Below are 27,048 nucleotides of genomic sequence, written 5' to 3'. Positions count from 1 at the left end.
CATAATTTTTGTGAAGAGGAAAATGGAATGGTGCAATGACATCATTACCCAAGAGTTCATTTATAAGTATACTATATAAATCTGCCTTCAGAGTACTAGTAGTTCACCAGCATAAAAACACAGCCTACATTTTATCCATTTTTGTATATTAATATAATTGGAGAAGATGAAATGTGGCCTGCAATATTCCAGTGCCTCACTACGTATCACAAATACATGTGTACTTTGTCTTACCTTCATTTCCTCCAAAGCACTTTCTAGCTCTTCTGGAGACTTGTACTCAAAGTCCTTTTCCAAATATTCCTCCTCAGCTTGCGTCATCCATTCTTGCATCTCTGCCAAATCCTTCTTCAAGTTTAAAGCTTTCTCTTGACTTTCCGACAACTTGTTCATTTGATGAATTACCTAAAATGGAACCCGTTAATACTTTATCTGTGCATCAAATCAGTTTTCCTGACGAAGCACAATATGTAGACAGCTGTACAGGAATTTTTGGGGTGCATCTTCCATTTTAATAACAAACAAAATACATTAATATCCCCTCACTCATTGATACAACATCTCAAACAACTTCTTTTTTACAGCCAATGCAAATTTTAAGACTCACATTTCCTAGTGGCTTTCTATTCCAGAACTAACACTTTTCTGGATAAAGACCTGTCTCTAATCATGTCTGCTGACTTGCAAGCCATATATTATATATATATATATATCTATATATATCTATATATATATATCTATATATATATATCTATATCTATATCTATATCTATATCTATATCTATATATATATATATATATATATCTATATATATATATATATATATCTATATATATATATATATATATATATATAATCCTGCTTATGTCACTTCTTGGTTTGGGAATGAGGAATTGCAGATATGGAAGTTAAATTAGATACATTTCCCACTCACTGCTGCTTAGATCCTTTGTACCAAAATGAATCACTGCAGTTTTGTCTTGTGTATGGTTGGCCAGATTTCACAAGATGTAACTGTTCATCCTCCTGGGCAATAGCCTGACAATAATACTGGACTGATTATGCACAAATCCCCACAGCCTAAAATATTTGATCGGCAGAAATTGAAGAGGAGGTTCTGTTAGGTCAGATATAAGGATGGTGAAAACATGTCTAGAAGATTAGGGCACATACAGTCCAAAATGCCCAACAAAATATTGTCATGTAAGTACAAGAATAATGCAGAAGATCCATTGTCTCTGATAGAAAAAAGGATAAAATCATAATGAAACACAATTAAAACAGATTACCTGTAGAACAATTCTCTACCCCTTGTAGTCTGTGCTCACCTGTTTGCTTAGAAGTTCCCATTGTGCCTGCTGGTCAGCCAGTCTGGGAAGTACCCAGGTATTGATCATAGTATCTGGACGACTACTCAGAGTAGATTCCACTTCATTCAGGTTTTTCAAGGAGGATTCCACAGCTTCCATTTCACTAACAAGTTTCTGGAACGGGACAAGGGAAATCTGTAAATGTTTACAACATATGTGAAAGTAGCAGTTATCTGCACAGGAAGGCTTGTGATGTAATATCTCCCAAATGTTACCAAACATAGACATTACGAGGTTGGGAGTTGGGAAAGATGAACGGGTAGTGTTCATACCATGCACTGGTCCAGCTGCTTCTGTACTGCCTGGGAATCTTCGGAAGTACCATGTTGATTTAGAATAAAATCTTTTGCTTCGCTGAACCATTTCTGGACAGTTTTCGATTCATCCTGATAAAAAAAAACAACATAGAAAGGTTTATAGAACACCTGCAATTAAACAGCAAAAGTAAAGGATTGGACAAGTGACAAAAATATCTAAACAGCTTACAACATACATCATAGATTTCAGTGCTTACAATATCAAGAAAACATACTCAACCTTTTACTAAAAGTTATAGGCATTAATCCAGATTGATTCATATGGAACAGTGATGTATATTTATTCAGCCATAGATAGAACTAATAATTCAATAAGATTGGTTTCCACCTGCAATGTAACAAGACGTGCTTTATGTTTTGTGGCCGGTACATTATTAATTGTCACATTTACTTGGGTAAGAAGTTCAAAACATACATCTATAGGAAGCAGGAATCCTACTGTGTAAAATTTCATTCCTAACTCAACAAGAGTATATTTTTATAGGCAGCCATCTCAGGCCATTTTGCCTGGTCATGTGCTTTCAGAAAGAGCCAGCACAGAATGGAACTGCTTTCTGACAGTCTATTGCTTCTCCTACTCAATGTAAATGGAGTCGCAGTGGGACATGGATATTTACTATTGAATGCTGTTCTTACCTACCAGGGAGCTATCTGGTTAACTTCCCATTGTTCTGCTAATGGGCTGCTGGGTGGAATTACTAAAATGCAGTAGTAAAGAGTGACTGAAGTTTATCAGAGCACAATTCACATGACTAGGGGCACCTGGGAAACTGTCAATATGCTTAGATTTCAGATTTCAAAATTAAATATGAAAAAATCTTTTTGCGCTTTTGAAAAACGGGTTTCAGTGCTTAAGTCTGCTGGAGCAGCACTATTAACTGATGTTTTCCCATGACAGTGTCCCTTTAAGCGGATGCCTCTCTCAGACCTCAAAGTGCGTTAAGGCAGGCCTGTCTGCTTGTCCTCGTTTGCGGACATTTGCGCATGCATGTCCTGGCTTGTGCACGGTTGCTTGGGGGGGAGGAGCGCAACGTGGCCGACTGGTCTGCCTTGGGCGCCCAGCTGGCATTAGCCAGCATTGCCTGGCCATGGTCAGAAGCCAGTAAAGATGTGTCTTTGTCTTTCAGAGCAGTTACTAGTGAATACCCAGCGATTGCACAGTATTTCCACTGGCCTTACACGTTCAGCCTGTCTAGTAACCTCCTGATGTGCACAACTACAATAATTCACCAGATCATCTCCCTGCCTATGAAAATCATTATCCCAGAACAAAACACAATCCTTATATGTTTTATCCTGCAGGCTTTCACACTTTATGACAATCAATCTCTTCACTAGCAGTCATGGACTTAATATTTATCCATGATATTCCCTATACAGCCACATGCTATTATACAATATACTTTGCGCATTTATCTCCATCCCTTTAGGTTTAGAATGTAAGCCCCTATGAGCAGGGCCCTTATTAAATCTACTGTATTGGTGTGTTTGTATGGCACTTATTATGCCACTATACGTTTTATCCTGCAGGCAATTAGCACTGGCAGAGACTACAGATAGCTTTCTTTTGTCTGAACCAGTAAATCCCTTATCAATTGCATGGCCTAATTTAAAGTCCCAAGAAGTGTTTTAACCCTCACTGATTATCAGGGTTTCTGTAAAATGTTCAATGAAAGTGAACACACAGGCATTGCAAAACACTTATTTCATATATATATATATATAACAAAAGGAGTATTGCAGTTGACTTTTCCAATGTGGTAACATGAAAATCAAGGCAACAGCTCTGAAGAATTCAGCATTTACACATCACACATGTGCTTGTATTTGACTATAAATTGTCGCATAGCTAAATGTATGTGATACACTATTGTTCCTAAAATAGATCAGCACTTTATTGTGTCAATTAAAAATCTGACAAAATATGGGCTCTTTGCAATAGGTTTGTCTGTAAATGTCACTGTAGCTTTTGGTCAATTAGAAACTGGCAGTTTAATGCTTAGTGGGTCTTCTTTATTCTGTCCTTCAATTTCGGAGGCTTGGGGTCACCAAACACAAAAGGAAAGGCCAAGCTTGAGGACACAATGACAGTCACATTGATGAAGATCCCATCCAATAAATGCAAATGCACACAGCAGGGATAACTGAATACACAACTGGCTATACATAGTGAGGATTATAGATATGCTTCTCTGTGCAGTTATACTTTAGTACACGGACAACCCTTAACTGTGAAAGCCAAAAGAATTAGTAGAAATGAATATCATAAAAGGCCATGGCTTTGTATGGGCTTTGTGTGTTTTCTAATATAACTACAAAGAGAACAGTGCCAAGTTTGAGGACACAGCCAAATTAATCATGTATTTCTCCATGAAAGTGACTTATTTTCTTCATACTCCTTCAGCTCCTGGGAGGCGGATGGAATCCAATAATGTCTGCATTGGTAAAAGGCCTAATAAAATACATACATTACTGGGGGTGAAAATCACAATTATAAAGAACATTATAGGGCACATAACTTAACAAGATAATGCACTGGCCAATTTTGGATTAAAAAAAATAACAAACGGTTATGCAAGTTATGCTTCAGTCTTTTCAAACACTTCAGATTTTCTTTTTATGATAAACTGGCCACTGGAGGTCACTGTTTCCTTAAGGCAAAGATGTTCCATGTCAGCTAGTCAAAAAGTTACAGAATCATACTTTCCATAAGAAGCAAATCGAAGTGGTAGAAAAGGGATAACTTTGTTAACAAACTATCATGCTATTCATAGCAAGATTTTAGATTAAGAACATTTCAGTTCCTTTTTTCAAGCAGATTACAAAAGAGCTGTGTTGGTTTTGATATAATCATGAACAGGTATATTATATAACCATACACACATGGAACTCTGTACACGGAGAAAGTGACAAACCAAAAAGAATATACTTACGCATAAACTGATGTACGAGCAGAGACATAATTAGCGAGAAGGTGGCTATACATTAAATATATGTTAATTAGAAATAATATATGCAGCCAGAAATGTACAAAAAGATGATGAAAAAGATAATCAATGTGTACTAGGTTATTCTGTTGTCTCCAGAGATTTTTTTGTTTGTTTGTTTTCTTTTAGAACACCATGGTAGTAAAAACAGCAGGGATGTGATATGGAAAGGCTTACTATGGAACATGTGCCTAGACCTGACTGTTCAAAAATGAATGCCAGTGTAAATGAACATCTTCATTGGGAGCACTGTTAGTGGATTGCATATACTATAATTGTGGCCAGAAACTGAACAATAAGGCGAGCAGATACAGTGGCTCCACATTCGCATCAATCTGCACATTGAACCAACATATGTAAACATAAGAGTTTGGCACCGTTTAGGCACATGGTATATTTTCTGTGTAGCCCCCTGACTATGGCAATAAAGCAGTGATCCATCTTTACCATTCATATCCTCTAAATACCCTGTACTGTAAAATGAATGCCAGAAGCCAAAAACTGCCCTTATTCAAACATTCCCTATGGAATAATTGTAGAACTAATTGGATAAGAACCAAGTGAGTCAGATTGGACAAGCAGGTCTGTTTCCAAGCCTGAGTAATGTGAAAATAAAGAGATTGAGCAAACCATTTTGGGGATGGCATAAAATGATTACTGTATTTAGGCCCTCAACACTTTTGCTGGACCACCATTAATTATCTAATAAATACATTTACTTTTTTCTTAAACAATTTTGAAAATGTTCAGTTTCAAAAATCAGTTTTTTTGTCCTAGAAAAGAACATAAATATATATTTACAAAGTGGGGTCTGACCCATATAAGCTCACTTCTTCAGGATGTAATTTTCTCCCCGTTGTAATCCCTATGAACACCTGCCAGTGACTAAACCCCCCAATTAAATAAAATATACATCTATGGTATGAAAAATGGGCATATATTTAGTTCTAAGGCAAACAGAGGGGTGTACCAAGGAAAGTCTAAAGTGCATTGGACATAGAAAAGGTCAGGTATGAATAGTTTAGGAAACACAAGGTTGAAACAACATTTCAGCTCAAACACAGGAAATCCAACTAACTGGACTTTTGGAAACTATGCATTGTTGGTTTACCTCAAATACTTGAAGTTTGGAAGAAATGTCCTCAAGTATGGAAAGTCTACCAGCAACATCTTTCTTTAATTCAGACCACTGATCCTCTATATCCTTACACTCAGCCATATAAACCTTTGTTGTGTCTTCTGGTGCCCGACTCTGGAGCATTTTTGTTTCAAAGAACAGTTTATCGATATTTGTCTTCTGATCATCTATTGTTTGTGAGAGACTCTGTAAAAGGGAAAACTCATTAGTAATTTTACGGATATCTTTTTTATACTTATTCTATAAACAGTATTTGTTTGGGAAAGATTTTTCTCCTTGTTGCACGAGTCTCAGGAGCTTGGGCCTACTCTATTTCCAGTGCTTTTGATATAAGGCAGAATAAAGGTGCAAAGATTTAATTGTACAGCCAACTGGCATTGGTGCCAATCACTAATATCCCTGTCCATTTAGAACAGGGTTTACCCTAGTTTTTAGAATACAGAAAAAAATATTTCCTTTTGAGAACCCACCTTATCCTCTTGCAGGGCCTTCTCCACTGCCACAGGGTCACATAGGCCAGTTAAGGGTGACTGTACTTTTTGACGACACACCAACAAAGTTTCTTTTGTAATTGTTCTTGTTTGCATGTAAGATTGACTGGGTTGGCGTTCCAAGGCTTCAAAAAGAAACACTGTGTTAATATTCATATTTTACCACAAAAGATAGGGTTCCAGTTTTTCCACCATGGGGCAGAACTATCAGTTGTAGTGGGAAATATTATGCAAAGAGTAGCATATTTAGAATGCATATTATGTCACTACTGTTACAGTATCCTCTAAACACAAACCTTTCTGAAGTTCCTGGACATCTTGCTCAGCTCTCTTCTTCACTCTGTGGTAGTGATCTAGGAAGCCATTTAAACTGGAGGAAATAAAACTTGGAGCCATGGGGTGGTAGTTCAGTACCAGTGCAGTTGATTTTATGTTTTCAATGCGCAAGTTTAGCTCATCGAGTCTGGACACATTTTCCTAAAAAGTAAAGTTCAATATTATAATTGCATGTTCCATCAAAATCCAGTGTCCTACAGAAACCCAGTTCTAGGTGTGTGAGCTTTTACAATGCAAATGCTCATAAGACAGCTTTTTTAATGCACTTTTGAATTGAAAAAAAAAAATTGACAATGTTTATAAATTCTTACACTACACAATTGGATGCTTTTCTAAAAAGATATCAAACCTATGCATATTTATCCTCAGCCAGCTAGTGCTGGAAATGAAAAAGATAATCCACAAATATTGATAAAATCATCACTGTGATCAATGCTAAATGACTATGCCATATCATATGAAAGACAACAGCCTAACACTGCCAGACATATGAGAGAAAGCTTTACAGCACTTGCCAAATTATTAAAAATTCCGGACAAAATAAACCTGCATTGCAACACAATATTTATTAAAATGCTTTCTCATTAGTATTAAACAATGGCAGATTCACTATTATTTTGTAAAGAAGGTTAAAACTGTTTCAGACAGTTTTATGCATATCCCTGGAGATATAGTCTACAGTGGGCACATTCATTCATACTTATTCCAATAAGGTTATAGAAAAGCATGCTTCCACACAAACTTTGATAAATACAAAGCTTTGTGATGCTTTTTGGCTTCAACAATGAAGGGGGTATGGAAGAACTAAACCTACTTGTTGGACAAAGCGTTATTACAATGCAACTACAATTACTGACCTTGTTGGATTCTACTAGGGATTCCAATGACTGTTCTTGAAATGCAGGAGTATCCAGTCTTTCCTTTACTTGGTTTAACATTTGCTCCAAGCTCTCCAGCTCTCTAAAATGAGCACTAATATCATCCTGATACTGGATCCCCTTCTTCAGCTCATCAAGTTGCTGGGAGGTCTCTTTCCATTCAGACTGCAGCCTATCCAAGGAGTTTGTGAGTTCTTTCTCTGGTATATCTTCTGCAACAATCCCCAGAAGCAACACATCAGTGCAATAATAGTTATTTGTTCTAAAATATAATAATACGGAATAATAATATAACAAATTATGTACTGCAAACAACTACTGAAAATGACTCAACTTTGAAGTAGCCTCAAGGTTGAGCCCCTTTTAGGTGTTGACTCCAGTAGTTGTGTTGGACTGGGACATCCAGCTTGAATTTTCAGTATTGATATTCTGTATATCACTATTCAATCTGTAAGTATATATTGATTTGGATAATGATGTATTCTTCTGAATCCTCTAGTTTACAAACCTGAATCATGGGCCATCACATTAAAGATACCATACTGTTGTGAACTCTCACTATAACCCTTAAGAGTAAAAGTAACACCAAAAAATTAAAGTGTTTTAAAGGAATGACAATATAAAGTACTGGTGACCTGTACTGGTAAAACATGTATTTGATTCAGAAACACTACTATTGTTTGTATAAATAAGATGCTGTGTAGCCATTGTTGTACTGCACTGGTGGAACTGGTGTGTTTGCTTCAGATACTCTACAATAGTTTATATAAATAAGCTGTTGTGTAGCTATGGGGGCAGCCACTTAAAGCTAAAAAAGGAGAAAAGGCTCAGGATACCCAGCAGATAACAGATACTGTAGGTTCTTAAAAACATTGTATACTACTGGACTTTTCTGTTATCTGCTGTGTATCCTGTGCCTTTTCTCCTTTTTTCACCCGACTTTCAGTAAAGGTGTAAGGGCCCGAAGGCACAGTAGGAGTACGGACCAAGGAGGAGGCAGGTAGCTAACCAAAGTTCGTGGTATCAAAAGGATGAGGCAAGACATACAAGTTTCAAAAAAAAAGGATGAGGCAAGAGAGTAGTCAAAGTCCAGGCAAAAGTTCAATCCAGGCAGCGAAGGGTCAATCCGAAATAAGAGGCAAAGGTTGGTAACACAGGAATCAATCAATAATAATACACCCAGGAATACACGAAGTTAGACCTATACTTGGGCAATGTTTACAGTGTCCAGGTTGCTTTAAATAGGCCAGTCTTGGCGCCAAAAGTTTGGGCGCAATGACGTCATGACGCTGACGTCAATACGCCGACGCACGTTCTGACGCCGGCGACCATTCCGTCGCCGGCGACCAATCGGCAAGCGGGAAGACGCTGGCGTCATAGTGCTGCGACCAGCAGGATCCACATGGAGGGGCAAGGAGTCGCCATCTTGGACGCCGTCGCCATCTTGGATGTGAGTAGTGACTTCCATTTCCATTACACAAGGCAGCTGTTAGTATTGATACAATAGTTGCTAATATTCCACAAACATTGCTGAGAAATGTATCAACTAAATGCATCAACTAATGTAGCAAATTGTAACAGTTCACAAACTGCACCTGGATTACTGACCTGCCAGACTGAAAGACCAGAGACAGAGACATTCATCTTTAAACTTTAATTTCAGAAAAACAATAAAAAATGGAAAGCAATTGAAAAAAGTCTATTTCTGAAATCAACTCAACTAAAACAAGTGTTTGGAAGGTGACAACTGACTGTGCAGTGTATGTACTAAAACTTCTTAATGCAAAAGTTATGTTTTCTTCAAAATTTTACACCTCCATCAAGCAGAGCCATGCGCACTTAAGATTCGCAATGCAATTAAAGCCTAATGAAGAATATTACATTCCGACATGCAATTTTTTATTCACAAATGTGTTCCCTTTACAAATGTTATTACATTTCCCCCTAAGCCTTTTGTTCAAATACACAGTACATTTCAAGTTTGGTAGCAGCTATACAGCACGTGGGCACCTCACAACTAGTTCAACCAGCAATTCTGACATACCTTGCTTGCACATTTCTAACATATGCTGTCCATTTAAGGAAAGTTCCTGAAATATTTGTGTTCTTTCCATTTTTTCAGTCTCCATAGCCTGAAATGAAACATAAACAAAGCAAACTTTACTTGTGCATATGTCTACGAGGAAATTATTAGAAAACCTCTACTTTAAAAGCAAAACAAGTGCCAAAATGCAAGAATAACTTCTGTTCCCCAGAATAGGCCTATAGCTATGTCTAAACTTTAACTTCTAGCACTCCACAGTAGCTTTTAGCTATGAGTGGGATGTTGTAAATTATAATTCAACAACATCTGAAATAAAATCTGTTGCCTATTCTTGGCATATTTAAAAGATTATTTTAAAATATTTCTAGGGATGCACCAAATGCACTTTTTTGATTCGGTCGAACTGAATCCTAATTTGCATATGCATATACAAATTAGGGCTGGGAAAACATTTTTTACTTCCTTGTTTTTTGACAAAAAGTCAAGCGGTTTTCCTCCCCTAATTTGCGTATGCAAATTAGGATTCGGATTTGGTTCAATCCAATCCAGTTGTGCTGAAAAAGGCTGAATCCTGGCCGAATCCCAAACCAAATCCTGGATTCAGTGCATTCCTAAATATTTCTGCTGCACCAGTTATGGCAGCACCCATGCTATACAACAACATACAATCTTTTTTTATGCAACAAGCTACATTTTAAGCTAAAAACAACACTACATCCCAGCCCCATGAATAAAATAAAAAAAGTGGGCTAATGAGTACATTTTCACACTATACTATGCCAAATCTCATGATCTGCATTTCAAAAACTATCAATGCAATATCAGGATATGGCAGAATCTGCTACACTGTTCCAGCAGAGGGGGGGAAAAAGCCAAATTCTGTCTGACTGCTACTACACTGTACAGGCCAGTAATAGCCCAGCCCAGCAGTTACAGAAACACTAGAGTAGTCAGTTATGTAAGGCCTGCTATGTCAATTTACACCCATTTCTATAAATAATTATTGAAATGTAAGAGTCCCAACATGAATGTGAACATATAGGGCCAACGCATAGATTTCCATAGCGAGCATGAACAGAAAAAGAAATAGAACACATAATTAATGATGCATATCCTAAGCCTATAAAACTGCCCCATGAAAAGCAAAAGTCTCCCTGATAATATTTATAACACACAATGCAGATGACTCCATTGTCTTTTGTTTGGTTGAGCAGGCAGCCAATAAGGCCAGAGCATTAAAATTATGCAGTTTAACTGCAGATCATACCTTTGGCTTGTACATAATTTACAACAGACAAAACCTCTATTCACAGATACTTCCCTCTTTACCTTTAGCATTTCTTTTATGTCGGAGGATTCTCTAATCTTTCTGTAGTCACTGATCTCTGTAGCTTGAAGGGCAGCTTTGAATTTAACTATCCAGTTCAATAGCTCCGCCACTTCTGCATCGAATCTGAAAAATAAAAATCCAAAATATGTCTGACAGTTCTCTCCTGAGGCACACACTTGACACTAAAAAGAGTGGATCTTAAGTGGTTGTTATGGGTTAAAAGAGGTGGCCAAAGTAAAACATTTGATAACATTACCCTATAGGAAGCACGGTGCAGACATATCTAACACGTGCCCACACTCCTTTGTTACATTGTTCTCAACATTCTCTCCTACTTAGTATTTTTCTTTAGGTAAATATATCCAAGCTTGGCGAGTGTTCTTGTACCATATAGAGGTAGTGGGTCAAATAGTAGGTGTATTTCCTGGTTTTGAATTGCTATTCAAGGGCACTAATTTCTATTTCTAAGAAATATTCTGCTAATGATATATGTCAGGCAGCAATTGTATACTAGAGGGTTTCATGTATCACCAAGGACCTACCCTCTTCTCTTGTAGCCTAAATATGTCAAGGTGAGTATAAAACTAAGTTGCAGTGAAAGCAAACCACCACAGCAGAAACCAACATATCTTAATATACACAGTATGCTGGAAAGGTCTAGACCAGTGATCCCCAACCAGTTGTTCATACAGTGTCGGACCCCCCGACCGGGATACCAGGAAACTCCGGCTGGGCCCAGGTGTCAGTGGGTCCTCTGGCTTCTAACCATTTGGCCTATTTCATGGTCATTTCCTTTATGGGAAAAAAACAGGCTTAAAGGAACAGTTCAGTGTAAAAATAAAATCTGGGTAAATAAATAGGCTGTGCAAAATAAAAAAATGTTTCTAATAAAGTTAGTCAAAAATGTAATGTATAAAGGCTGGAGTGACTGGATGTCTAACATAATAACCAGAACACTGCTTACTGCTTTTCAGCTCTATAACTCTGAGTTAGTCAGTGACTTGAAGGGGGGCCACATGGGACATAACTGTTCAGTGAGTTTACAATTGATCCTCAGCATTCAGATCAGATTCAAAAGTAAACAGGTATGATCAATATGGCTCCCCCTCAAGTCACTGATTGGTTACTGCCTGGTAACCAATCAGTGGAAACCAATTGAGCTGCAGAGTAGGAAGTAGTGTTCTGGCTATTATGTTAGGAACAAAGAAAACTTGAATTGCGCCCTGTGTGCCGGTACCTGTTTTCTTTGTTCCTGTTGTGTTGAGGAAGTGCCGACTTCCTAGGGTCCGAGTACCAGGTCAAGTATTCCATAGGGCTAGGGTGTGCACGTGATTGTTTGTTTGCATATTGTCTATTATGTTAGACATCCAGTCACTCCAGCCTTTATACATTACAATTTTGGCTAACTAACTATATTAGAAACATTTTTTATTTTGCACAGCCTATCTATTTACATAGTTTTTATTTTTACACTGAACAATTCATTTAATAAAGAATACAGTATAGATAGTATATAGAGCAGGATCCTCCCTTTGACTGTATTTTCAAATATTTGTCAATGCCTATCCTAAACACACAATAAGAAGAAGGAGGAGGTTAGTTATGGACATGCATACAAGCACTATAAACAGTTTAGGTGCCAAATGAATGCTTCATAAAAGTGGAGATATACTATAGTAGCTCATGACCCTGGTGATAGTGTGGATAAATACATATTCAGTATTTTACACCTTTACAAACCCACTTTTTCTTCTCCTCTGAATCCAGGAGCAATTGTTGTTTCTTTGGTGGTGGTGGAGGGGGCAGATCTTGCTTGGTAAGATGAATGAATTCATGTTCTTTAACAGTTACTGTTTCAATCACAACCTTGCGTGATACTTGGGTAACCCCTAATGTGGTTACTGCTTCTGAAACCTGAGAGAAAAGTAGTAAAGAAAACACGATAAAGAAAATCAATCACTGGTTTGTAGCAAGCATGAAAGAAACCAAAGGTTTGTACTTTGCATATGAAATGAATGTTATTAGAAGAATCCATATCTCAGCATACCTGATTAGTGTAGTCCTCCAGCTGATGCACCAGCCCATCCCACCTCTGGGCAAGATCTTCCATGTCACCCTTAAGTTTCTTAGAAGCCTTACTATTGCCAACAAACTGAACCAGATCCTGGGCTATCTCATGGAGATGGTCCAAAGTCTTGCGTTTCATTCCCATTTCTTCCTTAAAAACCTAAAAGCAAAGCAGAAAATAAGCACATCTGTCTACTAAGAATATGTAACCATACATAAACCTTTGCTTTATAAAAGGGATTGTTCAACTTTAAATTAACTTTTAGTAGGATGTAGAGAAAGAATGATGTAGATATTCTGCGATAATTTGCAATTTTTTTTTATTATTTGAAATTGTTAAGTTATTTAGCTTTTTATTCAGCAGCTCTCCCGTTTCAGCAATTTGGTTGCTAGGATCCAAATGACCTTAGCAACCATGCACTGATTTGAATAAAGGATTGGAATATGAATAGAAAAAATGAGTAATAAAAAGTAGCAATAACTATATATTTGTAGCCTTACACAGCATTTGTTTTAGATGGAGTCAGTGACCTCCATTTGAAAGCTGGAACGAGTTGGAAGAAGAAGGCAAATAATTCCAAAATGATGAAAAAGAAATAATTAAGATCAATTGAAAAATTGCTTAGAATTAGTCATTCATAATTCAATTGTGCAATAATGGAAAATTAGTCACAATTTAGACAAATAAAATAATCTGATTGGTCACTGCAGTTTTTAGGAATGGGGAAGCATACTGTATATTTGTCAAAAAAAACCTGCACAGCCGCTCCACACCAACGTGTTAGGCCTTAGAAATGTAGCAGAAACGATACAGCCAATACCAGCAATAAAATTAAAATGTGTGATTTTTATAAGAGCTGCAGAAAGATCTATAGTATCTTTCTCAGAAGACATCTATGTTTCAGGAACCTTCTGAATCAAGAATGACAGTCAGTCCTGTGGTCCCACACCATCTAGTGGCATAGTTACAAAGCAATAATGTGAATATTCTCAACATATTTATTTAAATAGATAAAATAAAATGCTAAGTGGTTAAAATGCCTTTGCAGTACCTAAGGGAATAGTAGTTAGACAATATCTGAAGCGCCACAGATTACACATTACTGCTTTGTTCTATCCGGTATGAAGACAGGAGCAGCTGAACATGCTTTAGCATCTGCAATAATTATTTTGGGTTTCTTGTTCTATTCTGTACAGCACTGCAGAAAAGGTGTTTGCTTCATTTATCATAATATTATATTAGTATACTCCCACACGTGTTTAACTGAATAAACCAGAGAAAGAATTATTATGACAGATACACCTGTCCCTTGTGAGCTTATTCTGAATTGCTGTGAACTGTGTGCCCATTATTCTTAATGAAGAAATGCAGAAAACCAAGGACAACATGCTTTTTTTTATTTCTAGTCCAGTAGAATTTAATGCTAGATAAAAGCAAGAAAAATAACCACAATTTAATCTTAAAAAGTGTATTAATTCTTGAATCTGGACACTTTGCTTTCCGCAGCCTTGACTATCTGAGGGGTGTGCACATTCCTTGCATAACACAAATACTTACTGCAAGCTTCCTCACATTCACACTCAGCTCTGTCTGGTCTTTGAAGTCTCTCCTTTGGACCTTAATCAGAGACTCCTCTTTCTCAGATAACCACGTTCTGAACAAGCACTGAGGAAAACAACATAAAAATACAGTGATTCCAAAAATGGCTCATGCACTAACTTGCTATATTGCAAAATACGCACAACATGACAGTAAATACATTGTGCATAGCATTGTTAATGTGTCATGGCTATATTTCAACTACTAATAGACCATTAGTCAACAACTTCTTGTGAAAAGGCATAAACCAGGTGTACCGCAAGTTGACTATATAGATTTTTACTCTTACATTTTGCATGATGTAAGAAATTGCAAGCATGACAATTTTCCTACAAACCTGCTCTTCTAGCAGCTTTTGCCACAAGACAAGAATTTCCTGCAGCTTGCTCCAACGATCCTCAGTCCAGCGACACACCGCTGCCCAGCGTTCCCCGAGTTCCTAGAAAACAGCGGCAAACAATTCAACTGTTACAATAAATATGGCTTCATTGTTGATAGATTGCCAATCCAGATGATTATATTACAGGCATGGGGTCCGTTATCCGGAAGCCCATTATCGAGAAAGCTCAGAATAATAGAAAGACCATCTCCCACAGACTCCATATTAATCAAATAATTCTAAATTCTAAAACATATTTCATTTTTCTCTGTAATAATAAAACAGTGCCTTGTAACTGAACCAAACTACCAAACTAAGATATAATTAAGATATAATTAATCCTTACTGGAAGCAAATCTAGCCTATTGGGTTTATTGAATGTTTAAATGATTTTAAAGTAGGGAGATACAAATTACAGAAAGACCGCTTATCTGGAAAGCCCCAAATCCCATGTATTCTAGATAACAGATTCCATACCTTTATTAACATACACACATGTATAATGTTTTCATACTATGAGCAGAGTATACTGGTAAGTGTCAATGGCATAACTATAGAGGAAGCAGGCGCTGCAGTTGCTTCCTCTATAGTCAGGGACGCTGCTGCCATGAAGTGAGTTGAGAAACCGCTCCTGGTAACCTGAAGAGCCGAAAATTCAGATTTCTAAATTAGAATTTCGGCTCTTCTAGTCCAGAGAGCGCAATTGTGCTCTCTACACTAGCGATGCGGCCTCAACTTGACCCACTCCAGCGCTCAGAAAGTTAAGCGCCAGTTTTTTTGCCTCAGGCGGCAAAAACCCCAGAAACGCTTGTCTATAGTTTTACAATCTGCTTTCTCTGCTCCTGTCCCCTCTCCACAGCTGCCTGCCCCACTCCTGTCCCAGCTCCTCAGCATACCTAAAAGAGAGCTTTGCTAAATGGTGGGGAAAACAGGGTGGGCGGCCATGTATACAAACAAAAGATACAATAGAATTCTACTTGTTCAGCATTAACAGTGGCTAATGTTCAGGTGCCTGCTCAAATATTTCCGACCACTCTGATCAATGAGCTGTCTAATATCCAAGTCTTCTGCTGATATCGATCGGCTGGTCTCCCGCCATAGACACACTGAATAAAGATATTATCAGTGTGTCTATTGCCACCTTTAAAGAATTTGTTCCAGTAACAAAACTATGGACGGTCGGGCCTGGGTGCAGGCTGTGCAGCTCCCCACCCACGTACTTTTCTGTGCACCTTTGCTTTGGTGCATGCATCTGGAGGGCCTCAAGGGGGTGCGGGACCAGGTGCGGTTGCGCCCCTGGTTGTTCACCTTTGAGTTAACTTTTAGTACAATGTGCAGGATCCTGATCCTGATCTACCTTTTGGGCACCCCCGATGTAGGGAGAAGTGATGGGTGAATTTGTCCCATTTTGCTTCGCCAAAAAAATTTGTGAATTTCCTGCAAAATTCACGAAACGTCGAAAAATTAGCAAAACACAAATTTTGATACCATTGTCAATTCTGACGCTCGTGTCAATTTTGACGCCGGCGTCAAAATCAATGGGCGTCCGAATATTGTTGACATGCAACGGTTTTGATGCAAGCGACTTTTCCGACGTGCGTCCAAAATTTTTTGACAGCGACAAATTTTCAATGTGATTGTGAACATTTATTCGCCAGCTGCAAAATGTGGAAATTCACTGCAAATTTGCGGCTGTCGAATTTATTTTGCTAATTTTATTTGTAGTTTTTGAGCTAATTGGCTTTGTATTCAGAAGCTCTTCAGTTTGCAGTTTCAGCAGTCTGGCTGCTAAGGTCAAAATTAGCCTAGCAACCATACACTGATATGAATAATAGAATTGGAGAAGACCTGAATAAAACGTGGACGTGATTGGGTTAATCGCTGCCCAGTTTTCAGAGAGTTGAAAACCACGCAGAATGTTTTGAATTGCAAAACCCTTTTGAAACCTGTGCTGTCCAGTTCAAAACTGAACAGGTGGCAATGCTAATACCATATCCACCACTTTGACCCAAGGAATTCTATATGGTTTAGCTGGTGTATTGCCAATTTAAGGTTACTTTCCTTAGAAGCCAATAAATAATTTTTGTAGTTATGAGAAATCAATGTAGCAGAAGGAAATTCAAACAAGCATCGGAACAACATACAAACTCCATGCAGAGTGTTCCCAGGAAACAACCCCAGCACCCCAGTCCTACAAGACACCTGTGTTGATCTCTGTGATCTCCCGCCTGCAAGTGTTTCAGCAAAGGAAGCTGTCAGGAGCCAGAGCCATAATATAATGTAGTATTAAGAAGAAATAACATTTACCACCATTTGAAAATGTGTGTTTTTTAATATTTATGAATTATGTGTTTGAAGAACAAATAAGCACATACGGTACTATATCACAGCTTGTTATTTAAAGGGCATGTAAAGGCAAAAAAATAAAATCCCATTTTTACTTTCTTTAATTAAAAAGAAACCTATCTCCAGTATTTAAAAAAATTAAAAAATGTGTACCGTTTTTAAAAGAAACCTGACTGTATGCAGTAAAATTCTCCCTTCATTTACTGCTGTGGATAGGAATTGTCAGATGGTCCCTAACTGCTGAGCAGGGAAACAATCATACTTATGAACAGCAGGGGGCCTTACTTCCCAGCCATGCAGAACTCAAGCAGCTTTGTATATGATGATCCCTAAGCAGCCCAGACCACACTGAGCATGTGCACAGTCTTAGTCTTGCAAAGATGTTTAACCAGTTACAAGATGGTGACCCCCTGTAGCCAACTTTGAAAGCATAAATTATTTGTTTGATTAGGCTTGTGGTGCAGTGAGTTCATGTTTATATTTACTATACAAAATACAGCATTTCTAGCCTTACTCGATTTTAAACTTTATATGCCCTTTAAGTTAAAGAATAGACATTTTCCAATACTCATGGTATTTCTACATTTTAAAAACTTTTCTTTTTTTAAGGCTGGTACATAAGATATTCAATATGGCAGGGCACTGATCACAGTAAATCTTTGAAATTACATGCCCCGCATGATCAATTTTACTGTTTCAAATGAAACCGCTAAAGTTTTTTTTATTATTTATAAAGCAGAAAAAAAGGTTTAAAACAATGGAAAATCTGCAGTTTAAACTGGTTATTTTATATGTCTGAATCTAAGCACAAAATTTGTGTAATTTCATGCTCTGTTTGCTACATAAACTGCTGAATTGTTTGCCTCTGTGCTGTCAGCCTAGACTCCAGGCACATTCAGAAATGTATCACTTCATAAAAACAAATGATACTGTAATATGCACACGTATCTCATTGATAAATGAAACACATGCATGGATACATAAAACAATTGTTTAAAAACTTGCCTTGTTATATCAAACCAATTAAAAATGAAGTTATATATTTTGAGGCTTTGTTCTCACAACCCCAGTTTTCAGCACCCAGGAAGCCTCTAGCATTTTATTTCAACACTTCAGAATGTCTGTTTTATCCTCCCCTAACCACTGACCTACTACACTCTACTACTATAAAATCACTGCACCATTATTTTTAAATCTGACACCACTATCAGCTACTTTGTACTGTTGGCAGTCAGAAATTATATCCACAAAATTCAAAATAACCAAACAATAAAAAGATGGGGCTAAATGCAACTGTAGTCGAGGGTGCTACATGTGGCCTTTCAAGGATAGTGTATGGTCCATGGCATACCAATGGGCTCCCAAGACTTCTCTGAAATAAATAATTAGATTAAAAGGCAATAATCACCTGAGTTCAACGTGATTTCAATAACCAGGGCATGAAGGAATGCTTAGGGGCCTCCTGCCATCCTCTGTACTTGAAGAGATGAAATTCTGGGAAATTTTTAATTTTTTTCCTAAAATTTACCAGGTACTATTGGCGTTTCCCCCCCCCCTGCTTTTAATCTTGCTCCATTTTTGCTAATAAGCCTAATTTTTTTTAATTATTATTTATATGTTTTATTGATTTTTAAGGAGAAGATAACAGTGAAACAGACACCATTTGTTTTGTACAAAAACTATTCAGTATTTTCATTTAGTATGATTACACATTGTCATTAATATTGTAATGGCTTTAAAAATTTTTCATCTGGTGTCTGATAGAAAGGGTTAGAAGAGAAAGAATGTCAAATGGTTTGCCCAGTTGAAAGCTGGGGATAGGAGTATTTCAGGGGGTGGATCAATAGGTAGGGTCTGGGGGGGTAGGAGTTGTGGGCAGGTAAAATATGAGTGAGTAAAGGTTCCGTTCTCTCTCCCTTTTAGGTGGATGTTGTTCTTCCTGGTTCCAGGCCTGTGGGGGTCATGTGTATACCTGATATCGCTATGTTGATAATTAATATCTTTCTTTCCAATGTTTCCATAGGGCTATGGACTTTGTATTGTGATATTTGATCCTGAGTATAGTAACCCAAAAATCTTTCAATGTTAAGTTATGCTGAACCACACAGTTACAATGACATTTGGCTTAAAGGGAATGTATCAAAGGAAAATTGTTTCCCCCACCAGAGATGCTGGCTAATAGATCCACACGCCAGTAGGAGAGGAACAATGGTATTTTGTGCAAAAAATAAACCCAGCCATTGAACACCAGTACTTTAATTGTACAGTTACATTACTGCTGCTGTTGTAGGTGTGTCACAGTGAAACTGTACTAATTGGTAAAAATACAATTATCTGTACATCTGTACATGTGTATAAATATTTATACATATTTGGTTTTAATCAGTGTGTGTGTGTGTGTGTGTGTGTGTGTGTGTGTGTGTGTGTGTGTGTGTGTGTGTGTGTGTGTGTGTGTGTGTGTGTGTGTGTGTGTGTGTGTGTGTGTGTGTGTGTGTGTGTGTGTGTGTGTGTGTGTGTGTGTGTGTGTGTGTGTGTGTGTGTGTGTGTGTGTGTGTGTGTGTGTGTGTGTGTGTGTGTGTGTGAAATAAAACATAATATTTCTATTAATATTCTAAAAGTGGAGAAAAGCAGAATGAAACCTTTAAAAAACAGATTATCTGTCAGTGTAGTCTAACACAAAAGCCTTTGTTTACACAATGGGCATAGGAAATAATTATCGGGCCTACTGAATGTAATCAAACTAAAATAGTCGTTAGTTCTCTTTGCACACTGATTAAATATAAGCCTCACAACACAGCACAACCTTTCATATAGAATTAGTTACATTGTTACAAGAATTCATATGCACATTCTGTGTGTTTGCTCTGTAAATATATAAAAGCTGCTGAGCCTATAAAGTATATTCCTGCCAAGGAGGAAAAACTCGGAATGAATATTGAATCCCACTTATATGTCAAGGCAAACCAATCCACTGAATTGTAGGGGATGCTTAGTAGTGCACTTCCAATTTTTGACTCGTGCTGGAATCAGCCAGTTAATGTCAGCATTAGTGTGTTGACTTAAAAAAAAGGTTAATTGGAGGAACTCATAAATAAATTGTTAAATAGATGAATGTAACAAAATTTAATAAAGACCATTTGTCTTACCTGCAGCTGTGTTTCCAGTGCAACTGTAGCTCCTTCGCCGCTATTTTCATCGACTATGACCACCATGTGAGTTAAAGCGTTGACCTTCACCTGTTCTGCCTCAAGGTCACTCTGCAGTTCCTGGATGAGTAAAGAGTAGGTACATTAAGCGTACATAAAAACTGCCACTAATATAGTATTATCAGTAATAGCAAAAGCTGCCATAAAAGCACACATTTCAGAGTACCTGAATGCCAATAAATCAAACAAACTTCGTTGTTACACTAATTGGCCAATTTCAACTTTACTTCTCAACATCAAATAATCCATAGACGCCACATAAAGCAGTTTGGAGGAACTATTGTGAATATGTGATGCCTATTCTTGCACTGTGTATGAGCCATCTGAATATCCAGAAGCAAGGGGTGCACAACTCACTCCCATAGCCGTACGTGATTGCTTGCTTGTTTAAACCACTGGTCAATGCATCATTCACAGCTATCTGCCCACCCATGTGGATGGCCAAACTAACAAACTCATTTCCAGGTAAGTCCCACCCATGTTGTCTCTGTTCTTAAGCACGCAGAACACTTACTTTGTGCTTTTCGATTTGCTTCCGAAAAGACTGTAAATCTTCCCCAAAGGGTTTCCTATCCATCTTCTGAATCCGTTCTTCAGTTACTGTTAACCAGTCAGACAACTCATCCAGCTGTTTCCTTTGCAGATCCATCAGTACTTCATGTAGACTTCCCAAACGAGAACAAAACAAATGCATCACAAAACAAGTAAAGTATATCTTTCCTATAAAATTACATCCAGATTGATTGATTCATACAATGACATAGCGAATTAATAAAACAATCATACTACAACTAATTGCATTTTGTTAAGTAAAAATAAATCCATAAAAAGCAGACTACTCAATTTATCAGACTTTTTCTATATTTAAATGTTGCAGTTTTCAGCTGCTTTATATTTCCATTTGGCAGCCTGCATTAAAGGGGACCCGTCACCCAAACAAAATTATTCCAAATCCTATTTTATCATGTTAGTCAAGCAAAATGAACTTTAATTACACTGTATAAATTATTTGAATATTGTTTCCATCAGTCTGGGAACTCATAATAATAGCAACCAGGAAGGAGCCATTTTGTGGACACTTTTATTAAGGCAAGCCTTGCATCATCTCAGAATCTTGTTTGTGCACCAGGGGACAGGGAGCCAATGTCCATCCCCATGTCCTGGTTACACAATTAAATGGTTAAGAGAGCTGGGGGAATGTGGGGAGAGCAGTGACATCTAGGAAGTGCTGAATGGAAAGTGAAAGTAATTGCTTGCCCCGCCTCTATGCCTAGGCATAGAGGCGGGGTAGGCAATATTTGATTGACAGCTGATATTTTTAAATGAGTTTACAACAGCTATGAATGCTTTAATAAAAAAAAGAAATTGGATTTCATGTTTAATTTAAAAAGGACTTTTATTATACAGATTTTTATGTCTGGGTGACGGGTCCACTTTAAAGTGTTAGTTCACCTTTATGTTGTAAAATGGCTAATTCTAAGCAACTTTCAATTGGCCTTCATTTTTTCTTTTTTATAGTTATTTGCATTTTTCCAGCTTTCAAATGGAGGTCACTGACCCCTTAAAAAAAACAAATTCTCCCTAAGGCTTCAAATTTATTATTATTGTTACTTTTTATGACACATTTATTTTTATTTATTCCAGTCTTTTATTCAAATCAATGTACGCTTGCTATGGTAATTTGGACATTAGTAAATAGATTGCTGAAACTGCAAACTGGAGAGCTGCTGAATTAAAAGCTAAATAACCAGTGGTGTAATGAGATATTACTGGGCCCCACAGCAAATTATTTTTCAGCCCCCAAAATGTCTAGAGATTGACCTGTTTGACCAATATTTATTGAAATTGTATATGAATTAGGTCCTCATGGGGCCCCTATACTGCCTGGGCCCCCCTGCAACCGCTGGGTCTGCTTCCTCTGTAGTTACGCCCCTGTAAATAACCCAAGAACCACAAATAATTAAAAAATGAAAAGTAAAGGCTTGGGCAAATCCACTGCAGAGGCAATGAACCCGAATACTGTCCAGGCCCTGCTCAGCACTGGATGATAGCGGTAAGAAGAGAGAAGCAGCAGCCTGATGTAACTGCAGGTTTACAGTACATTAAATAAAATCAAATTTAATTATAACTATATTATATTTGGAAGCAATTTTTATGAATATTACCCCAAAACAGGATTCAAAGATAATCCATGCAATCTCTACATTTCGGATTCCTGTGTTATAGTCTGCACTTGGCTTTACACTGTATGTAACTGATACACTGGACAATGAATAGTTGATTGAACTCCATAAGCTCTTGATAAACTTGGCAGTGGCTCAGTTTACCATAATTTTCTAGAGACAGTACATGGAAACCCCTTTTTTTATATTCATTGACAGTAAATACATTAAGCAGGAGAATGTAGGACCGATAAATTGATTCATGAAAGTAAGGAAAAGGCTGCTTCTATTCTTTGGTTTAAGATGAGAAACCAATGAATGAACAATTTCTTTCTCAGTCAGTTTTTAATTATGGGGCACAGATTTACACAGTAAGAAGTGCTGTATTAGTGCTGTATAAATGGAGGCTCTCAAGGGCTCTATTCATCTCTTCAGATAACATATGGACAATAAGGAAATTAGCTTCAAGACTTATAAATGCAAGATTGTGCATCTGTCAAAAAATAATTAATGAAGATATACATCTTAATAGCAGTGGAACTGGCATTTTGCTATAAAGCAGTCAGCAACTACTAAGGGCCCCCACACATCTGCTGTAGGTGGGAAAAGATCAGTCACCAATAACCACCTACTTGAATGTATAAGCAGCAGGTAATAATACTGATGATTCAGGGTTTGTCGTGAATTTGAGGGGTGGGGGAGGGTAGGAGCTGATGTTGAGAAACACAGTTGGTCCGATCTCTAAGCCAAATACTGTATGGCTTGTTTGGACCCAGGTCTGGCCACCCTTATGCTTTATTTTGATGCAGTGAATTGGCTCTTAGCAAAGGGGGTTCTGTCTTTTCTCTATCCATTCCTTTTTTACATATCTGCTTAGTATTAAGTAAACTTTATTATGGGAGCAGCCTTATTAGCTTCATGCATTATTACCCTGATCCAAAATAAATTACACAAATAACTTTATGAAAAAGTCATCAGAACATGGGTCACATCTAACACTGAGACTTTCCATGGGCAAAAAAACAAACTTGTAAAAACAAACAAATCTGGAACTGTCACAGATGGTTCATACTGGTGAATAGTGTATCCTAATATTGCTTTAATATCTATTATTGGTGCTGGGTCACATTAACCATGCAGTTTATTTTTAGATGTCCCCCTTTTGTATGCTTCTTACCGGGACTGCCTGTCCATGCTGTCCACACGCAGAGCTTCCCAGCGGGAGTTCAGCAAGGTCATCTGTTCCTGTATTTCATTCTCTTCTTCAACGGATAGGTCTCCCTGAGCAATCAGCTGGTTCCCTGCTTGTAGGACATTTCCCACACTGCTCTGATGTGCTGTTAGCTCCAACATAAAAGCCTACAAAGGAGATGATAATAATAATAATAATAATAATAATGTGGCTGCAATTCTGCCGTCCTAGGCCCAGGCCTTTGTGGCCTTTCCAACTTTCAATTGGGGATCACTGACCCCATCAAAAAAACAAATGTCCTGTAAGGCTAAAAATGTATTGTTAATTTTTATTATTCTTTTTTTTATTCAGGCTAATCACTCAAAAACCACAAATAATAAAAAATGTAAACTTAATTGCCTAATATCACTCTCTACATCATACAGTTAATGCAAAGGTGAACAACCCTTTAATTCAACACAAGGTGTTTACTTTCTTGATTTTAAGATAATTTCCATCTAGGTCACAGGCTATGATACGCCCATTGTCTCAGAGAGGAACCTAATAATTGTAGTTTGTAAGTATCACATTTCTATTCTATTGGTTTGCCATTATTTAGTTTCCAGTCTGCATGAAACAGAAAAAGTATACAATTTTCTATCACACTCAAACTATTACTCACAAACTCATTTCCTATTTTAAAAACCTTTTGCATTATAGAAAACATTAAAGGAGAAACAAACCCTGATGAAAACATAGCTAGAAATGCCATTTTTTTACTGCACCAGCAAAAAGGTTAAGAATCTCTAGAACGATCCAAGTCTCAAAAGTTATGCACAGGAGCTAACCATTTTGATTTTGCGTCAATAACACTGCACATGCTCAATATGCTATGGCAGCTGTTAAGAAACCATCAAGCAGAAAATAAAGTTTGCCTGTCATAGAAGCAGGTCCGGACTGAGAATTAAAATAGGCCCTGGCACCACACAGAGGCCCAATCAGCCCACACAGAGGCCCAAACAGCCCCCACCAGCCCACTAAATATTGACTTTCTATGGCACCTTATAGCAGCCCCTCTGGCATTTGCCAGAACCCACAGATTGTCAGTCTGGGCCTGTATAGAAGCTAGTTCTACAGGGCTCATTATTAAATGTTGATGCATTGGTTTTTATGATGCCATGTAATAAGAATCTGAATTACAGTAATTACTTTTATATTCTTTATATGCTGTATATTTTTTAGACATATAGATTTCAGTGGTAGGCTGGCAAAGAAACTGAACTTTAGTCCAAAAAAAGATGCAAATAAAAAAGTTTTATTATATAAAAAGGAACATCTCAGAGGGTGGCCTTGCGCGTTTCATGACTTCTGGGCACTTATTCATAGGCACAGCCTATGACTGAACCTCTCCTTGTCCTGCGGTGAGACCCAATAATGGCAGCTACAAGCAGTCAAAGGAATTACATGGTTCATCTCCAAAAGTATTCGTTGGGAAGGGAGGTACTGCAGGGGGGGGGTAGGGTCTTGCACCAATGTAAGAGCTTCTGTGGCTGGTGATTGTGTGTGGCCCTTGAGTAGGCAGCCCCAGACTTCCCATTCCAACATTAAAGTGCTGTTCAGTAGAATTAGCAGAAGAGAGGATGGGGAGATACTGTTGGCATATTTAGAGGCACAAATTCTTCACTATTAAAATAATTCGGTTGCCTTGAGTTGTTACGGAACCCAAAAAAAAATAATGTGCAGTAATTAAATCATACCTTTTGGTTACGTTTTAGATTTTAGAACATAAAATTATCTTAGAGAGCTCTGGAGAGGAATTAGTTTTGTGAATTAACAGTATTTATCCTACCAGAACCTCTTAGTACGTAAGTTAAGACCACCTGCCTGAAATACATAGCCAAATCCAGCTCATTTCCCAGCATCATTTGGACGGTCAGGTTGACTGGGGTTTGAAGCTTCATTTAAAGATTACCTTGGTCACACCAATTTTAGTTTAGATTATTTTGGCTCATTTATATATCGGTTGCTGGTACTGCATTTTAATGTGTAAAAAAGTCTAAAAAGAAACATTATGTAATCAAGAAACACAAACCTCATGAGTGGCAAATTGATGTTTAACTTCTTCTACGTCATCAGATATATCATCTTGTTCCTGAAATGTGTCTTCTGCCATTAAAAGCCAAGTGAGCACATCTTCCAGAGCCACCTGATAACTGTCGAGATCCATTTCTTCCTCTGTTACTGTGCTGGGTGTTCCCAGACCTAAATCCCCATATTGTTCTTCAAAAGCCTGTATGAATATATTAGTCACAATACTTATAAACCAACCGTCACTTTTTTACAGAAGACATGCGGTTCTTTACTTCTTTAGCTGAAACTAAAAATTAATTTCTCTACCATCCCCGGGTCAACCTATTGCCTGCTGGTGTGACTAATGTCACCACAGCTGCTCTCTTAACACACAAGTGCTGTATAAAACATTTCATGGATAAGGAGGATATGTTTAGAAAATGATTCAATATTTTTACTGATAAATTTTTGAACAACAATTTATAAAGCTTACAAAAAAACTATTCGCAATTTGAAAAGATATGCCTTTCCGTGAACAAATTTTGCTTTGCGCTAATTTGATATAGTTATTGCAAACCCAGAAACTGTTTAGCAACCACTTCCGACAGTGGAAGACCGTTTGCGAATTTTTTATAGCGCAGTCAATGTAATAAAACTTCTTAATGAAACAGACATTATGTTTGCTCCAAAAGATTACGACACCTTCAAGCACTTCTTAAGAGTGCGCAATTAAAATTCGCAACAGTTTAAGGAACAATATTGCATTGCGAGATGTGGATTTTTAGTCTTATTGGTGCGAATTGTTTTGCTCTTTGTGACTTTAATTACATTCCCCCGATAGTGCTTAAATTTACTGTAGTACAAATCTGTAAAAGTAATAAGGGATTTGCACAGTCTCTTAGTGAAAAAAATGCAAAACCAAATGGAGAATCTTTACTGCAGCTGGGTCAGTGAGTAAACCACAAACAGGCTGAGACTTCTTAGGTATTGGGCGATGTTTTCACAAATTGCTATTTTTGTCACAAATGTCCTTTGTTTCTTAGCTAGAAGCAAGCTACCCTATCTGAGCTGCACTTTCCTTGTGGTGTCTAATATTTCTGTGGTCTGCAAACAAATGCACAAACATACCACTAACTCTATGTTCATCAGTGGGGC

At 37.6% G+C, this 27,048-nt stretch overlaps 1 protein-coding gene across 5 annotated transcripts in view; it reads right to left on the bottom strand.

Moving 5' to 3' along the window:
- Positions 1 to 27,048, bottom strand: part of utrn.S (utrophin S homeolog) — a 446,216-nt gene that overhangs the window by 313,004 nt on the left and 106,164 nt on the right. For all 5 annotated transcript variants that reach the window (XM_041564420.1, XM_041564418.1, XM_018265201.2 and 2 more), the window contains 17 exons: positions 25,916 to 26,113; positions 23,830 to 24,011; positions 21,005 to 21,155; positions 20,431 to 20,550; positions 14,897 to 14,998; positions 14,518 to 14,625; positions 12,940 to 13,119; positions 12,637 to 12,806; positions 10,892 to 11,015; positions 9,563 to 9,650; positions 7,498 to 7,730; positions 6,601 to 6,781; positions 6,284 to 6,429; positions 5,787 to 5,999; positions 1,644 to 1,757; positions 1,330 to 1,485; positions 235 to 405 (listed from right to left, as the gene is read on the bottom strand). In XM_041564420.1, the coding sequence (XP_041420354.1) occupies positions 235 to 405; positions 1,330 to 1,485; positions 1,644 to 1,757; positions 5,787 to 5,999; positions 6,284 to 6,429; positions 6,601 to 6,781; positions 7,498 to 7,730; positions 9,563 to 9,650; positions 10,892 to 11,015; positions 12,637 to 12,806; positions 12,940 to 13,119; positions 14,518 to 14,625; positions 14,897 to 14,998; positions 20,431 to 20,550; positions 21,005 to 21,155; positions 23,830 to 24,011; positions 25,916 to 26,113 (2,637 nt within the window). The remainder of the gene's footprint in view (positions 1 to 234; positions 406 to 1,329; positions 1,486 to 1,643; positions 1,758 to 5,786; positions 6,000 to 6,283; positions 6,430 to 6,600; positions 6,782 to 7,497; positions 7,731 to 9,562; positions 9,651 to 10,891; positions 11,016 to 12,636; positions 12,807 to 12,939; positions 13,120 to 14,517; positions 14,626 to 14,896; positions 14,999 to 20,430; positions 20,551 to 21,004; positions 21,156 to 23,829; positions 24,012 to 25,915; positions 26,114 to 27,048) is intronic.

The sequence above is a fragment of the Xenopus laevis genome, chromosome 5S (assembly GCF_017654675.1).
Source record: "Xenopus laevis strain J_2021 chromosome 5S, Xenopus_laevis_v10.1, whole genome shotgun sequence".
In the NCBI taxonomy this organism is placed as follows: domain Eukaryota; kingdom Metazoa; phylum Chordata; class Amphibia; order Anura; family Pipidae; genus Xenopus; species Xenopus laevis.
Note: the sequence above shows the minus strand (reverse complement) of the source record. Positions and strands in the feature narration are given on the sequence as shown.